At 36.4% G+C, this 18557-nt stretch overlaps 1 protein-coding gene across 1 annotated transcript in view; it reads right to left on the minus strand.

The window, feature by feature from the left end:
- The window catches only part of C2CD6 (C2 calcium dependent domain containing 6), a 142532-nt gene that overhangs the window by 118711 nt on the left and 5264 nt on the right, over positions 1–18557 (minus strand). The window contains 2 exon segments of the mRNA XM_079923486.1: positions 825–876; positions 4186–4272. Of these exon segments, the coding sequence (XP_079779612.1) occupies positions 825–876; positions 4186–4272 (139 nt within the window).

An 18557-nucleotide genomic window follows, 5' to 3' on the forward strand; every position in this document is an offset into this window, starting at 1 on the left:
TTCGAAACTCTCGCTATTTAGAATTCTCTTCAATAGTTCACTTTATTTACAAAAGAAACATCAAGTCTTCATAATGAGACTGGCTTTATGCCATGACAGATCTAATAATAAGCATTCAGCTATTTAAAGGCACCGAGAAAAATAAACCCTTTAAACAGTGTTTGACAAGCAAAGTTATTTATTAGAAATAAATTAGTATTATCATCCAAGAAGATACGTATGTTTTCTTTAACTTACATGATGATCGAGGTGGATTACAGATAGCTAAAAATCTTTTGTCACTCTCCACATCAAAAAGTGGAGTTTATTTTCCTCTGCTCTTTAATCTGGCCTGGTCCTGTGACTACTTTAACATGCAACTGACGTGACCAGGGCTGAGACTAGGATAGGGTGGCACTACCCAGAGTACAAAATTTAAGTGGACACCAAAAACTTCAGTAATCAATATTTTAATGTAATACTTTTAAATCAAAATTAATGCAGAAAAAATGTTTAATGATGAAAGACAAGACCCTAGGACTACATGGAAAGAAAGGTCTAACCCTTTCAGCATCTCAGCTAAGTCCAGTCTTTCAGGCATTCTCACTAAAGGCACCAGACATGTAAATGAGCCGTTTTAGGTATCCCAGCCCTTTTGAACTGCAGCCCCAGCTGGGATAATGTGAAGCAGAAGAACCACCTAGTGAATGTACGGATAGTGATTGGTAATAAAATGGTTAATGTTTTAAGGCACTGAGTCTTAGAGTGTTTTGTAAGCCAGCAATATATAACAGAAACAGTGATATATGATCACAGTATGGTTCTTAAATCAAAAGAAAGGATACTCTTAGGCGTAAAATGTTTGCACTTCTTTACATGAATGGCTAGGCAGCCAACCTATAACAATCAAAATAAAAACACAGCAAATTAAGTTTTAAAAGTTAACTTTTCTTCCATTTTACTCTCACCAAACTACATTTTTTTTAAAGTTTCACTTTGTTAGTTTTTCTCATTAGAAATATTTTTTCTTATTAGAAATATCTAGTTACAGAAAACACCAGAAAGCAGAAAAATAGGCAAGATTTGTTCAAAGTAAACTTAAAACAAACAAGAATACAAAGAAAAAAATGGTTCATTTATTAACTTCAATCCAAATATCACTCTTTGAATCACTTTTATTTTACATTAGGTGAGAACTGATACAACATAGCATCTTGCATATAACAAGAAATATGCCTTGCTTCAGATAAGCTTTTTTATCCAGTATCCTAAAACCACTGTATTCATTCAACAATCATGCACTGACTATAATATGTCAAGGGCTGTGAAATACTCATTCTCTCTTGTACAAAGTGTTTCCAAATGTTAAGAAAAATTGTATCTTGTGTTTAACCATAAAATCAAGTACAAAATTAATACAAGAATACTTGAATACTATTAGCCAAATGTAAGCCATTTGATCTTAATTCAGCCATGTTTGGTCTTAAAAACCAAGTAAAAACAAGAGCAATATTATATTAAATATCTGTGAAACAAAATAAATGGCCCAATAGTAGTTTTAAATATAGCGTAAGTAATTTTAAGGATTTGGTTTTAGAACAATGCAGAAAAAGAAGTTAGCACTCAATATTTAATTAAAAGACTACTGTATCTGAATGATGAAATTCTAAAGAGGAAAATATTGTGGTCTACTTCTTAGAGAGACATAAGTATAAAATGTTATGTTAAAAGAAACGTTCTAATCTAGGTGAGACTTAAAATGGTATTGCCATAGGAAAGTCCACGAACCACTGTTAACTTCTTAAAATTGGGTGCACACAAGGAGGGTAAAACAGGGAAATATAGCTATAATTTTGTTTTGCATAATTCTATATATAAAAATTCTGTCATAAATCACTGACTGCCTGTCAAGTATCTCAACATGAAGCCATCAGCAACTATCCTAATTTTCCTTATATTTCAATAGCTTTTTATACTTTTACATAAGAGATCCATATAATATAAAAAAGAGAATAAATTTCTATTCAAGTATAGAAAAAGATTTAACATTCAAAACCATAATGATGGGACTTCCCTGGTGGCGCAGTGGTTAAGAATTCGCCTGCAAATGCAGGGGACATGGGTTTGATCCCTGGTCCGGGAAGATCCCACGTGCCACGGAGCAACTAAGCCCACATGCCACAACTACTGAGCCTGCATTCTAGAGCTCACAAGCCACAACTACTGAGCCCGTGTGCTGCAACTACTGAAGCTCGCATGCTCTAGGGCCTGCGTGCCACAACTACTGAGCCTGCATGCTGCAACTACTGAAGCCTGTGAGCCTAGAGCCTGTGCTCCGCAACAAGAAAAGCCACCACAATGAGAAAGCCTGCGCACTGCAATGAAGAGTAGCCCCTGCTCACTGCAACTAGAGAAAGCCCATGCACAGCAACGAAGACCCAATGCAGCCAAAAACAAACAAATCAAAACAAAAACCATAATGATGACCATTCACAGGTTGCAGATAACAAATGTTGCCACAGATTGCGAGACCCATCTGTGGCCCAAAGCAATAACCCTGTCAACACCTTGACCCCCAAAACACTCTCAAACATGCACTTAAAACAGGAAAGCTGGGCTTCCCTGGTGGCGCAGTGGTTGAGAGTCCGCCTGCCGATGCAGGGGATGCGGGTTCGTGTCCTGGTCCGGGAGGATCCCACATGCCGCGGAGCAGCTGGGCCCACCGGAGTGGCTGGACCCATGAGCCATGGCCGCTGAGCCTGCGCGTCCGGAGCCTGTGCTCCGCAATGGGAGAGGCCGCGTACCGCAAAAACAACCAAAAAAAAAAACAGGAAAGCAACCACAGCTGTTGACAAAAATACTTTATGTGCTCAATTTTAAGACATCTTTTTCATTTTTTTCTGAAAATGGGATATGATTATTAGAAATAGGAGTAGTGGGTTGTGATGTAGTTATCATGGCCTACACATGCACCAACTTTGCCAAATCACAGAACATTCAAAGAGAAGGTGATGTGGCTGAATCACACACTGGGAGGAGCCATCAGTCACATGCCAAACATCTCTGTGGCAAAACTTCCAGCTAACTCTTAAGAGAAGCTTTTTGATGTCTAGCAATATGCAATTCAAATAAGGAAAATATGAACTATAAGGTTAGGAACTGTGGGAGAAATAAAAAGATTCTTCAAAATGTGAGTTCTAAAGACACGCAGAAGTCATATTCAAGAGTATGGATTTCAGAAACTAGTATGTCAACATAGTGACATGCATAATAGTTTATGGCCAAAAGTGATTTCAAAGAATCTTTTCTAAGTTTAGAGTCGGACAGTGAAGGCTTATACTTCAACTTTGATTATGATAGAGGGAAGAAAGTGTTATATAATTTTACGAGTAAGGTACACCACGGTCATTCTGTAAAAACAAAAGTGTATACATGAATTATTCTTATTTTCCCCCTAAAAAGGTGGTGTTAAATTCATCATAAATTTTTTAATCAAGAAAATGTATTAGTACACAATAGGAACTAGAGAAGAGACACAAGAGAAACTCTCATTTCACAGCCACTAATTCTTCTGATAGTGTTTAGAAAATAAAGGTAACTGTGAGAGAATACCACAATATTTGATAGTTCTAAATATACATAGATCTTCAGGGCCTATACTCTCTCTATAGCGCCCAAAAGAGAAAACAGACTTTTCTGGTTCTCAGCCTAGATATTAGGTCCCACCTGTGTGTGTGTGTACGTGTATGATTGATGAGTATGTTTGTTTTTGTTTCTATGGTTTATTATTTTTTGGATGAGAGGGAGATGTGGGATCAATTATCACTCAAAGTTCCCTAAATCTGACAAAAATATAATTATCTGAAGAGTTTAACAAAAATACTGGTTCCTAGGCCCCATTCTCAGTTTCTAAGTTAGCGGATCTTAAGTGGGGCCCAAGAATCAATGTTTTAAAAAAGTATCCCAGGTAATTCTGATGTAACTAGCGTTTGGGAATCCCTAGCAGAGACATTTTTTCTGTGAATCAGGATGTTTTCCAAAATTTCAGTGATTATTAGAATGCTTTTCTGACTCATAAAAATGAAAAATTCATGAATATGTTTATCAGAGAGGACCATTTTCTACACATGCTTTTTGACATTAAATAGTTTTCATATGAAATAAAAAATAATTTGTACATGTTTATTGAGGTTTAGTCATACATACCACATCGCCAAATGGCACCAAAGTTGGTGCCTCAGGTGTCACTTCTAGTTCTTTACTTTCAGACCCTTTAAGAGTTTTTCTCAGCATCTACAATGTAAATAAATTAAGACTTTATAAGGCAGAGAAGAATATAATTAGAAAAGATATTATACTTCAACAAAACTTTTATGAGCATCTAGTATCAGGTATTATATATTTTATAACTTATATTCTATGACTTGAAAACGCCTCACTAAGTTTATCATTAGCAGAGAAACGAAATGTGTACAATTAAATATAAAATAATTAAGGGAATTATGAGAGAGGAGAGAAGTACATAATAGCATAAACAATGAGTTCTCCTTGTTAACTAAAAATGATGGTCTTAATCTAATGTGGACTAGGTCCTGTATCCCACAAATGGCAGTAATCCTGCTTGCAAATTATTCCAATATTCCTTCAGTTATCAGCCACTGAAGGAACTGGAATTTAATCCTTTGGAATAGTAGGTACAGTGGAAAGGAGTAATGAACAGATGGCTTTTGGTTTTTGGTTGTGTGATCTCATCCAGAGTAACCCTACTAACTAATATTTCTGGGCTAATAATTAACTTTGTTCTTAAGGGCTCTGGTCACAACACATAATGGTTAGCGTTTAAAAATTACAAGACATTTTAATATAGACTTGTATAGTAGAGTAAAGAGAAAGGGATGGGAGGGGAAAAGAGAGGAAGGGTGAGGGGAATAGTGAACAAACCGTCTATTAAAAATCTAACCTGAAAAGGAGAATTGTATTTATTCCCAACCTTTGCTGAACTTGAATCAACATGGCCTTATTTCCAAACAATAATTTCCCAGGAATCTTTGTCGTTATGTGTCTTTCAAGAATCGCTTGTTTAATTTTTATAGTATGTAATAAATGTAATAAATCCTTATTATGTTGAAAATTTTGTTTTAAAGTACAAAACAAATACTTTCAGTGTACTGAAAACATTTGTTTTATACATCTTGGATCACTTTGTTATTGCTGCACCTGACTGGCTTAATGTGGTTTTTTTTATATACATGGTTAAATCATAGGTTAAGCTAACTGAATGACAATTACTGTACAAAAATTGTTGTATTTTTTGTATTGTTGCAAATACAAAACAACAATTGTTGCAAAAATATCAACCTGTGGACAGTGTATGTGTATTTAATATGGAACCTCATATTGTCTAATGTTTTAATGATCTTATTATGGAAGTCTACTTTGAATATGCATTTTAAAAAATACAAAATAATTGGGGAAAAATCCTTTAGAATACTAATACTCAATTTATCCTTAACAACCTGGTATTTTATACTTAACAATCCCTCGTTTTCTTACCTTTTTACTTTTCCTTCCTCATATGAGCAGAGCTCTCTCCAATGGCAGCAGCATGAACAAAACAACTCTTTGCCAAAATTCTATTAGAACCTTGAACAAAACTTCTAAAGGCTAGTCTCATAAAGCCTCTGATACCACCTAGAATTTCTCCTGAACCTGCAGAGAATTTTAATTTCAGTTAATTCCACTGTGCCTTTCCTCTCTGCTGCTTTTGGCCCCCAAAGCAGAAGTTCCTCGCGGCACTTCTATTTTAAAGTCTGAACATTCACTCACATTGCTCTGCACTTCCTCCCCAGTGGCCTTTCTGGCCCACTCTCCCCCATTCCACAGTTTCTTTGAAAACCTACTAGCCTACATGATTACCTTTTCCTAGGATGCTCCCACTCCTAGCACTAATGGCAAGCTCACTATCCTTACATCAATTAACATTCGCTAATGTGCTGGCAGGACTATATGCCTGGCACTTTGCTGATTCCAGCTTGAGACGTTCCTGCCCTTCAGAAGTTCGGGCTGGTGTTGAAGACAGGTAACAGAACAATGACAGTTTCACTATAAGAAAAACAAATGCTGAGGAGAGAAAGTTTTATCTTTACTCATTCTCTACACAGATCTTATACGTGGAAAAAGAATGATTTATTTGATTGGTCAGACACTGCCATTCATTGTACAAGCTACAGGTGCATGGAATTCTTAAGTCTAAAAGAGATGTTTTAAATCATCTTTTTCCCTGCCCAAGCTCAGGAGCAATGACTCCTTTTCACACTGTGTGGTTCTCTGACCCCATGAAACAAGACCACTCACAGCAGGGACCAAAGATTATTCTCTAGAGTAGCAGGAGAAAATATTAGAATTTTCCAACTTCTTTAACAAATATGAAAGTAAGCACATAGAGACGACTATAAGCAGTAGACAAATATTCTGAGTAAAAGTGTGAGTTTCACACTCAGAGGGGTTCATATCAGTGCCCTCATGCTTTCGGGGTATTGCGTTTGCTAGTTAAATGGGTTGACCAATTACATTACCTTGAATAGTATTTAGTCTACTTTGCAAATAGATGAGAACTGATCGCAAGAAATTTCATGGCAAAGCATTTTTAAAAGTTGGCAAACACAAAGATGCATCATGCAGTTTGGTTTTATAAAAAGATAAATGTTGCAGTTTGCTAAACTTTTCTGTGATGACTGTCAGTAGTATATAAACTAGCAACTATTTTAAAATATATACTTCTCTGTCCTTTCAGAGTAAGGTGGTGACATTTTAATGAGTGTGAAAATAACTATCTTTTTGAAATAAACTCAAGTTAAGAACATCTTAAAAACTATTGGAAATATCTCCTTCTAATGTAATTTTATATGTGTGCAAATGTGTTATGAGTACCCTAGAAGCTCACAGTATCACATTTTAAAAACTTAAAAACACTTTTCTTATTTGTTTAAAAATCTCACAAATGAAGAGTTTCAGCAGGTTAACAGACCATTTTTCCTTGTAAATATAAAAAGACTGCAATGCATTCCAAAGAGTTTATCGGAACTAATTAATCAGAGAAGTAACAGTTTACTCAAAAACTGTGAGCTAAAAACTTTGAATAACATAATAGAAATGAAAAGTAAGTACTGTGATTTACTAGGCTCAACCAAGATGCATCTCTTCCATTTGGAATTTCAAATCTTTAAAGGTACCTTTTTCAAATACAACAGCATTAAAAACCAAATACTGAAATAAATTTGTCTTAGAACCAGACCTTCAAATCACTACATCACAAAGTATTAAATCATGCTTTTCTAAATAAAGTAAAACTCAAAAATTAAAAAAAATCATGCTTTTCAAAAACAGTGATGCTTATTGAGTTTTGTACCACTAATAAACAAAATATAATTAAAATCATTTTTAGAAGTATTGCTTATTTATCATTTTAAATTTTTGTATATTATAGAATTTATTAAGTAAATTGCAGTACATTTATGTAATATATAAATAAGTATATAAAACACTGGTGATAAATGTTCATATGTTTTTTATTGATAAGATTGTGCAATCAAAGAAATTTGGAGAATACTGCTAAAAAGTCACATCTAGGGCTTTCCTGGTGGTGCAGTGGTTGAGAGTCCGCCTGCCAATGCAGGGGACACGGGTTCGTGTCCCGGTCCGGGAAGATCCCACATGCCGCGGAGCGGCTGGGCCTGTGAGCCATGGCCGCTGAGCCTGCGCGTCTGGAGCCTGTGCTCTGCAACGGGAGAGGCCACAACAGTGAGAGGCCCGCGTACCGCAAAAAAACAAAACAAAAACAAAAAATAAAAAAGTCACATCTAGATGCCTATGCCTTGCTTTCCTAAATCTGTCTTTCCGGAGGCTTTAAGCTGCCAGTTCCCATGTGTATGCACACCTCGGCACAGTCTGCTCAGAATGAAGGAGGCTCACTTTCTCCATTTGATAGCTCCACTGCCTTCAATATGAGATGGAGGTAAGAATTCCACAATAGTTTTCAGTTTTGACTCATCACCAGAAAGCCTTGGATAAAGCTGATAATACTTAGTTCCCTATTTGGCTGCCCACTTTTCTGAAAATACTAACGGTCACAACTCTGGAGCAAAAGAGGAACAAAGGTTAATATTCCAGTACCAAGCCCCATTCAGGATGCCTACAAACTATCTCTTAAACACAGGGCAAATACGGGGAGTGAGGAGAAAGAGTGTTAGGGAAGGAGAGATGATGATACTTCAAGTGGGTCTGAAGAAGTAAAAAATTAAGAACTAGGGGGAGGGGAGCCTAGTCAAAATAAATAAATGTAAAAGCATAAAGAAGCAAGGCACAGTTTATATTATGCCATATTTATATACTACACATAATTATATTATACTTAAGTATACATGCTTATATGTAAATAAGTATACATACTTACATATAAATATTAAATATTATATTATTTTATTTTTATATTACGTAATATTATATAACATATAAGTTTATATTATATATAAATATACTATATAAATATATATAATTCATTTCCTCAAATTAAGCTATAGTTTCATGCAATCAAAGTCCCAACAAGTCTTCCTATGGAAACTGATGAGCTTTTCCAAGACAATCTCAAAGAAGAAAAACAGGATGACATAAAATTAAAGAAATAAAGGTATTATTTCTTAATCTCTAATGGCATTAGTACAAGGATAGACAAATGCACCAAAGAAACTGACTAGAGAGTCTGGAAACAGACCCACACATTTATGGACACTTCACTTGTGATAAGGATGGAACCACAGAATAGTGGGTCAAAAACATTCTCAACTGGGTTAAACAGAAATCTCCACACAAAAGAAAGAAGGAAGGAAGAAAGGAAGGAAGGAAAGGAAGGAAGGAAGGAAGGAAAGGAAGGAAGGAAGGAAGGAAGGAAGGAAGGAAGGAAGGAAAGGAAGGAAGGAAGGAAAGGAAGGAAGGAAGGAAGGAAGGAAGGAAGGAAGGAAGGAAGGAAGGAAGGAAAGGAAGGAAGGAAGGAAAGGAAGGAAGGAAGGAAGGAAGAAAGGAAGGAAGGAAAGAAAGAAAGAAAGAAAGAAAGAAAGAAAGAAAGAAAGAAAGAAAGAAAGAAGGAGGGAGGGAGGGAAGGAGGAAGAGAGAGAGGAAGAGAAGAAAAAAGAAAAGATCAAAAGGAAAAAAGAGAGGAAAAAAGACCTGACTTGTACCTCACAGTACATACACACAAAATCAGTCACAGGTGAATTTGTAGATCTCAGTGTGAAAGGAAAAACAATTAGAAGATAATATAGGAGAATATTTCCATGACGTTGGGGTAGCAGATTTCTAAAACAGAACACAAAGAACAATAAACACAAAGAAAGTCTGATACATTAAACTACATTAAATTTAGTAACTTCTACTTATCAAAAAGACACCATTAAGAAAGTGAAAACATAAGCCACTGACTGATTTTTGCAACATGTTTAGTATAATTGACAAAGGGCCTATAACTAGAATGTATACACAAATTTATACAAACTAATAAGAAAAAGGCAGACAATACAACAGAATAATGGGGAACATACTTGAACAGGCACTTCACAGAAGAGTTATAAGATCGCTAATAATCATTTGGAAGGGAACATACCCTCATTAGTCATCAGGGAAATGAAAGCTAATACCACAAAGAGATACCACAACACATCCCTCAGATGGCTAACCATAAAGAGCCTGACACTATCAAGTGGAAAGATTTGGAGTATCTAGAACTCTAATACACTGCCAGTGGGAATATAAGTTGTTATATTTTCTTTGAAAAACTCTTTGGTATTTTGTACTGAAGTTGAACATATACATACCAATGACCCAGAAATTCCATTCCTAGATATATTCCCAACAGAATGTAGGCATATGTATAACATGTACAAGAATGTTTCAAACTATTACTCACCACAGCCAAAAAACAGAAACAACCCAAATATCCATTAACAATAGAATGGCTCAGCTCCCAGCCCCCCACCCGCCCCGATGGGTGAGCAGACAAGCCTCACAGGCTGGTTGGCCCATGGTCCAAGAAGGGATTTGAGGTCCTGAGGACCAGCTACCCCTCAGGGTAGTGTTTTTCCTTATGGCAAAGTTTTAAAAATAGAGGGAGAAGATATTCAATTAAGATAGAACTCAAAAGATACCTACATTCTAGATTAAGAGTCATTTGCCTTTGGCACCTCAGGCTGGTGCAACTACACGCGGCCTCTGCTGCCACAAGCTCACCCCGCATTCCGTACCTCTCCCTGCCCCCCGGCCTGAGTGAGCCAGAGCCCCCAAGCAGCTGCTCCTTTAACCCGCTCCTGTCTGAGCGAAGAACAGACACCCTCAGGCGACCTACAGGCAGAGGCGGCTCCAAATCCAAAGCTGAGCCCCGGGAGCTGTGCGAAAAAAGAAGAGAAAGGGAAATCTCTCCCAGAAGCCTCAGAAGCAGCGAATTAAAGCTCCACAATCAACTTGATGTACCTGCATCTGTGGAATACATGAATAGACAACGAATCTTCCCAAATTGAGGAGGTGGACTTTGGGAACAACGATATATATATATTTTTCCCTTTTTCTCTTTTTGTGTGTATGTGTATGCTTCTGAGTATGATTTTGTCTGTATAGTTTTGCTTTTACCATTTGTCCTAGGGTTCTATCTGTCTTTTTCTTTTTAATTACTTCTTAAAAATTTTTTCTTAATAATTTTTTTAATTTTTTATTTTAATAACTTTATTTTATATTCTTCTTCCTTTCTTTCTTTCTTCGCTCCCTTTTATTCTGAGCCGTGTGGATGACAGGCTCTTGGTGCTCCAGCCAGGCATCAGGGCTGGGCCTCTGAGGTGGGAGAGGCAAATTCAGGACACTGGTCCACAAGAGACCTCCCAGCTCCACGTAATATCAAATGGCGAAAATCTCACAGAGATCTCATCTCAACGGCAAGACCCAGCTCCACTCAATGACCAGAAAGCTACAGTGCTGGACACCCTATGCCAAACAACTAGCAAGACAAGAACACAACCCCACCCATTAGCAGACAGGCTGCCTAAAATCATAATAAGGCCACAGACACCCCAAAACACACCACCAGATGTGGACCTGTCCACCAGAAAGACAAGATCCGGCCTCATCCACCAGAACACAGGCACTAGTCCCCTCCATCAGGAAGCCTACACAACCCACTGAACCAACCTTGGCTACTGGGGGCAGACACCAAAAACAATGGGAACTACAAACCTGCAGCCTGGGAAAAGGAGACCCCAAACACAGTAATTTAAGCAAAATGAGAAGACAGAGAAACACACAGCAGATGAAGGAGCAAGGCAAAACCCCATCAAACCAAACAAAAGAGGAGGAAATAGGCAGTCTACCTGAAAAAGAATTCAGAATAATGATAGCAAAGATGATCCAAAATCTTGGAAACAGAATGGAGAAAATACAAGAAACGTTTAACAAGGACCTAGAAGAATTAAAGAGCAAACAAACAGTGATGAACAACACAATAAATGAAATTAAAAATTCTCTAGAAGAGATTAACAGCAGAATAACTGAGGCAGAAGAACAGATAAGTGACCTGGAAGATAAAATAGTGGAAATAACTACTGCAGACCAGAATAAAGAATGAAAAGAATTGAAGACAGTCTCAGAGACCTCTGGGACAGCATTAAACACACCAACACTCGAATTATAGGGGTCCCAGAAGAAGAAGAGAAAAAGAAAGGAACTGAGAAAATATTTGAAGAGATTATAATTGAAAACTTCCCTAATATGGGAAAGGAAATAGTAATAAAGTCCAGGAAGCACAGAGAGTGCCATACAGGCTAAATCCAAGGAGAAACATGCCAGGACACATATTAATCAAACTATCAAAAATTAAATACAAAGAAAAAATATTAAAAGTAGCAAGTGAAAAACAACAAATAACACACAAGGGAATCCCCATAAGGTTAACAGCTGATCTTTCAGCAGAAACTCTGCAAGCCAGATGGGAGTGGCAGGACATATTTAAAGTGATGAAGGAGAAAAACCTACAACCAAGATTACTCTACCCGGCAAGGATCTCACTCAGATTTGATGGAGAAATTAAAACCTTTACAGACAAGCAAAAGCTAAGAGAATTCAGCACCACCAAACCAGCTTTACAACAAATGCCAAAGGAACTTCTCTAGGCAGGAAACACAAGAGAAGGAAAAGCCCTACAATAACAAACCCAAAACAATTAACAAATGATAACAGGACCATATATATCAATAATTACCTTAAATGTAAGTGGATTAAATGCTGCAACCAAAAGATATACACTGGCTGAATGGATACAAAAACAAGATCCGTATATATGCTGCTGAGAGTGTCTTTTACCCACTTCAGACCTAGGGACACATACACACTGAAAGTGAGATATGGAAAAAGACATTCCATGCAAATGGAAATCAAAAGAAAGCTGGAGTAGCAATTCTCATATCAGACAAAACAGACTTTAAAACAAAGACTATTACAAGAGACAAAGGAGGACACTGCATAATGATGATGGGATCAATCCAAGAAAAAGATATAACACTTGTAAATATTTATACACCCAACATAGGAGCACCTCAATACATAAGGCAAATACTAACAGCCATAAAAGGGGAAATCAACAGTAACACAATCATAGTAGGGGACTTTAACACCCCACTTTCACCAATGGACAGATCATCCAAAATGAAAATAAGTAAGGAAACACAAACTTTAAAAGATACATTAAACAAGATGTACTTAATTGATATTTATAGGACATTCCATCCAAAAACAACAGAATACACTTTCTTCTCAAGTGCTCATGGAACATTCTCCAGGATAGATCATATCTTGGGTCACAAATCAAGTCTTGGTAAATTTAAGGAAACTGAAATTGTACCAAGTATCTTTTTCGACCACAATGCTATGAGACTAGATATCAATTACAGGAAAAAATCTGTAAAAAATTAAAACACATGATGGCTAAACAATACACTACTTAATAACCAAGAGATCACTGAAGAAATCAATGAGGAAATCAAAAAATACCTAGAGACAAATGACAGTGAAAACACGATGATGCACAACCTATGGGATGCAGCAAAACAGGTTCTAAGAGGGAAGTTTATAGCAATACAATCCTACCTTAAGAAACAGGAAACATCTCATATAAACAACCTAACCTTACACTTAAAGCAATTAGAGAAAGAAGAACAAAAAAATCCCCAAAGTTAACAGAAGGAAAGAAATCATAAAGATCAGATCAGAAATAAAAGAAAAAGAAATGAAGGAAAGGATAGCAAAGATCAATAAAGCAAAGATCAAATACCTTCTTTGAGAAGATAAACAAAATTGATAAAACATTAACCAGACTCATCAAGAAAAAAAGGGAGAAGATTCAAAACAATAGAATTAGAAATGGAAAAGGAAAGGTAACAACTCACACTGCAGAAATACAAAGGACCATGAGAGATTACTACAAGCAACTACATGTCAATAAAATGGACAACCTGGAAGAAATGGACAAATTCTTAGAAATGCACAACCTTCCAAGACTGAACCAGGAAGAAGTAGAAAATATGGACAGACCAATCACAAGTAATGAAATTGAAACTGTGATTAAAAATCTTCCAACAAACAAAAATCCAGGACCAGATGGCTTCACAGATGAGTTCTATCAAACATTTAGAGAAGAGCTAACACCCATCCTTCTCAAATTCTTCCAAAATATTGCAGAGGAAGGAACACTCCCAAACTCATTCTATGAGGTCACCATCACCCTGATACCAAAACCAGACAAAGATACTACAAAAAAAGAAAATTACAGACCAATATCACTGATGAACATAGATGCAAAAATCCTCAACAAAATACCAGCAAACAGAATCCAATTACACGTTAAAAGGATCATACACCATGATCAAGTGGGATTTATCCCAGAGATGCAAGGATTCTTCAATATACGCAAATCAATCAATGTGATACACCATATTAACAAATTGAAGAATAAAAACCATATTATCATCTCAATAGATGCAGAAAAAGCTTTTGACAAAATTCAACACCCATTTATGATAAAAACTCTCCAAAAAGTGGGCAAAGAGGGAAACTACCTCAACATAATAGAGGCCATATACGACAAACCCACAGCAAACATCATTCTCAATGGTGAAAACCTGAAAGCATTTCCTCTAAGATCAGGAACAAGACAAGGATGTCCACTCTCACCACTATTATTCAACATAGTTTTGGAAGTCCTAGCCACGGCAATTAGAGAAGAAAAAGAAATAAAAGGAATACAAATTGGAAAAGAAGAAGTAAAACTGTCACTGTTTGCAGATGACATGATACTATACATAGAGAATCCCAAAGATGCCACCAGAAAACTACTAGAGCTAATCAATGAATTTGGTAAAGTAGCAGGATACAAAATTAATGCACATAAATCTCTTGCATTCCTATACACTAATGATGAAAAATCTGAAAGAGAAATTAAGGAAACACTCCCATTTACCACTGCAACAAAAAGAATAAAATACCTAGGCATAAATCTAAGAAGACAAAAGACCTCTATGCAGAAAACTATAAGACACTGATGAAAGAAATTAAAGATGATACCAACAGATGGAGAAATATAACATGTTCTTGGATTGGAAGAATCAATATTGTGAAAATGACTATACTACTCAAAGCAATCTACAGATTCAATGCAATCTCTATCAAATTACCAATGGCATTTTTATGGAACTAGAACAAAAAATCTTAAAATTTGTATGGAGACACAAAAGACCCCGAATAGCCAAAGCACTCTTGAGAAAGAAAAACGGAGCTGGAGGAATCCGACTTCCTGACTTCAGACTATACTATAAAGCTACAGTCATCAAGACAATATGGTACTGGCACAAAAACAGAAACATAGATCAATGGAACAAGATAGAATGCCCAGAGATAAACCCACGCACCTATGGTCAACTAATCTATGACAAAGGAGGCAAGGATATACAATGGACAAAAGACAGCCTCTTCAATAAGTGGTGATGGGAAAACTGGACAGCTACATGTAAAAGAATGAAATTAGAACTCTTCCTAACACCATACACAAAAATAAACTCAAAGTGGATTCGAGACCTAAATGTAAGACCGGACACTATAAAACTCTTAGAGGAAAACACAAGAAGAACACTCTTTGACATAAATCACAGCAAGATCTCTTTTGATCCACCTCCTAGAGTCATGGAAATAAAAACAAAAATAAACAAATGAGAGCTAATGAAACTTAAAAGCTTTTGCACAGCAAAGGAAACTACAAAGAAGATGGAAAGACAACCCTCAGAATGGGAGAAAATATTTGCAAATGAATCGACAGAGGATTAATCTCCAAAATATATAAACAGCTCATGCAGCTCAATATTAAAAAAACAAAGTACCCAATCCAAAAATGGGCAGAAGACCTAAATAGACATTTCTCCAAAGAAGACATACAGATGGCCAAGAAGCACATGAAAAGCTGCTCAACATCACTAATTATTAGAGAAATGCAAATCAAAACTACAATGAGGTATCACCTCACACCAGTTAGAATGGGCATCATCAGAAAATCTACAAACAACAAATGCTGGAGAGGGTGTGGAGAAAAGGGAACCCTCTTGCACTGCTGGTGGGAATGTAAATTGATACAGCCACTATGGAGAACAGTATGGAGGTTCCTTACAAAACTAAAAATAGAATTACCATATGATCCAGCAATCCCACTACTGGGCATATACCCTGAGAAAACCATAATTCAAAAAGACACATGCACCCCAGTGTTCACTGCAGCAGTATTTACAATAGCCAGGTCATGGAAGCAACCTAAATGCCCATCGACAGACAAATGGATAAAGAAGATGTGGTACACATATACAATGGAATATTACTCGGCCATAAAAAGGAACGAAATTGGGTCATTTGTTGAGACGTGGATGGATCTAGAGACTGTCATACAGTGAAGTAAGTCAGAAAGAGAAAAACAAATATCGTATATTAATGCACGTATGTGGAACCTAGAAAAATGGTACAGATGAACCGGTTTGCAGGGCAGAAGTTGAGACACAGATGTAGAGGACAAACGTACGGACACCAAGGGGGGAAAGCCACGGGGGTGGGGTGGGCATGGTGGTGTGATGAATTGGGCGATTGGGATTGACATGTATACACTGACGTGTATAAAATTGATGACTAATAAGAACCTGTTGTATAAAAAAATAAATAAAATTCAAAACTTAAAAAAAAAAAAAAAAACGAATACTAAACTAGGGGCTTCCCTGGTGGCACAGTAGTTGAGAGTCCGCCTGACGATGCAGGGGACACCGGTTCGTGCCCCGGTCCGGGAAGATCCCACATGCCACGGAGCGGCTGGGCCCGTGAGCCATGGCCGCTGAACCTGCGCGTCCGGAGCCTGTGCTCCGCATCAGGAGAGGCCACAACAGTGAGAGGCCCGCATACCGCAAAAAAAGAAAAAAATCACCACAAACTTGGTAGCTTAAACAACAAAAATTTATTCTTTCACAGTTGTGAGGGCCAGAAGTCTAATATCAGTCCCCCTGGGACAAAATCAGACGTCAGCAGCGCAATAATTCCTCTAGAGGCTCTAAGGAAAAATCCATTCTTGTCTCTTCCAGCTTTTGGTGACTGGCCAGTGTTCCTTGGCTTGTGGTCACATCATTCCAATCTCTACCTTTGTGATCACACTGGCTTCTCTTCTGAGTGTGTCCAAATCTCCCTCTACTTCTCTCTTATAAGAACATTTGTGATTACACGTAGGGCCCATCAGATAATCCAAGATAATCTGCCCATCACAAAATCCTAAACTTCACTGCATCTCCAAAGTTTATTGCCATATAAGATAACTACTGACAGCTATAAACGGTTTTATGCTAACAAATTAGACAATTTAGATTAAATGGAAAAATTCTTACACATATTACCAAAACTGAATCAAGAAGAAAGACCTATAACAGCTAAAGAAATTTAGTTAGTAATTAAAGCTCTTCCTACCAAGCAAATCAAAACAAAAAATCTTAGACCCAGATTGTTTCACTGGTGAATTCTATAGAATACTTAAGAAATAATAACAATCCTTCACAAACTCAGGGAAAAAAAATAAAAAGAAGAGGAAAGAACACATCCCAAGTTATTCTATGATGTCAGTATTACATTAATACCAAAGCCAGACAGACATCACAAGATGAGAAAACAACAAATCATTATCCCTTACGAATACAGAGGTAAAAATCCACCACAAAATATTAGTAAACTAAACTCAACAACATATTAAAAAGGTCCATATACTATGACAAAGTGGGATTTTTCCATCTGAAAATCAATGTAATAAAATTAATGTAAAAAGCCACATTAATAAATGTGTCCAGTAAAGGACAAAAATCACATGATCATTTCACTAGATGCAGAAAATGTATTTGACAAAATCCAAAATGTATTTTTAATAAAAAACTCTGAACAGACTAGGAATAGATGGGAAATTCTTCAACATCGTACTCAATGGTGAAAGGCTGAACGTTTTCCCCTTAATATCAGCAAGGCAAGAGTGTTCACTCTCTCTACTTTTAATCAACATTATACTAAAGGTTCTAACCAGTGCAGTCAGATAAGAAAAAGAAATAAAAAGTATCCAGATTTGAAAGAAAGAAGTAAAAATGTCTTTATTTGCAGGTGACAAATTCTGTATATAGAAATTCCTAAGAAATCCACTAAAAAAAAGAAGAAGAAGAAAGAAACTACTAGAACTAATAAATGAGTTCAGCAAGGTCTCAGGATACAAGGACAAAATATAAAAATCAATTGCATTTCCATATAATAGCAATGAACAACCTGGAAATGAAATTAAGAAAACAATTACATTAGAAATAGCAGCAAAATAATAAAATACTTAGGAGTAAATTTAAAAGAAGAAATGTGACTAGTACAATGAAAACTACAAAACATTCCTGAGTGAAATTAAAGATCTAAACGAATGGAAAACATTCCATGTTCTTGGCTAGAAAGATTCAATACTGTTAAGAAATCAATTCCCAAACTGATCTACAGAGCCTACAAAATATACAAACCACTAGCTAACTTAATCAGTATATGGGGATAAAATGCAAATAGGAAAGGACAAGACTTTTGAAAAATCATAAAAGACTATTTGCAGACCTGCAAATATATTTTAAAACCTAAATGAAATGTATAATTTCCTAAGGAAATACCATTTAACAAAATTGATGCTGTTAGTGGTAAACAGTTCAAACAGACCACTTTCCATAAAAGAAATAGAAGGAAGCTAGCAACGAGCTATCACCACAAAAAAGTGCCAGGACCAGGTGGTTTCACAGGGAATTCTACCAAATTCAAAAACTAGGTATACCATGGCACCACTAAAGAAAATTTTCTTATTTTTTTATGAAGCATAGCACTGATACCTAAACCCATAAAGAAAATTATAGATGAATATAACATAAATATTGATACAAAGATACTAAACAAAATAATAAAAACAGAATATCCAG

Source organism: Stenella coeruleoalba, assembly GCF_951394435.1.
Source record: "Stenella coeruleoalba genome assembly, chromosome: 6".
NCBI classification, from domain to species: domain Eukaryota; kingdom Metazoa; phylum Chordata; class Mammalia; order Artiodactyla; family Delphinidae; genus Stenella; species Stenella coeruleoalba.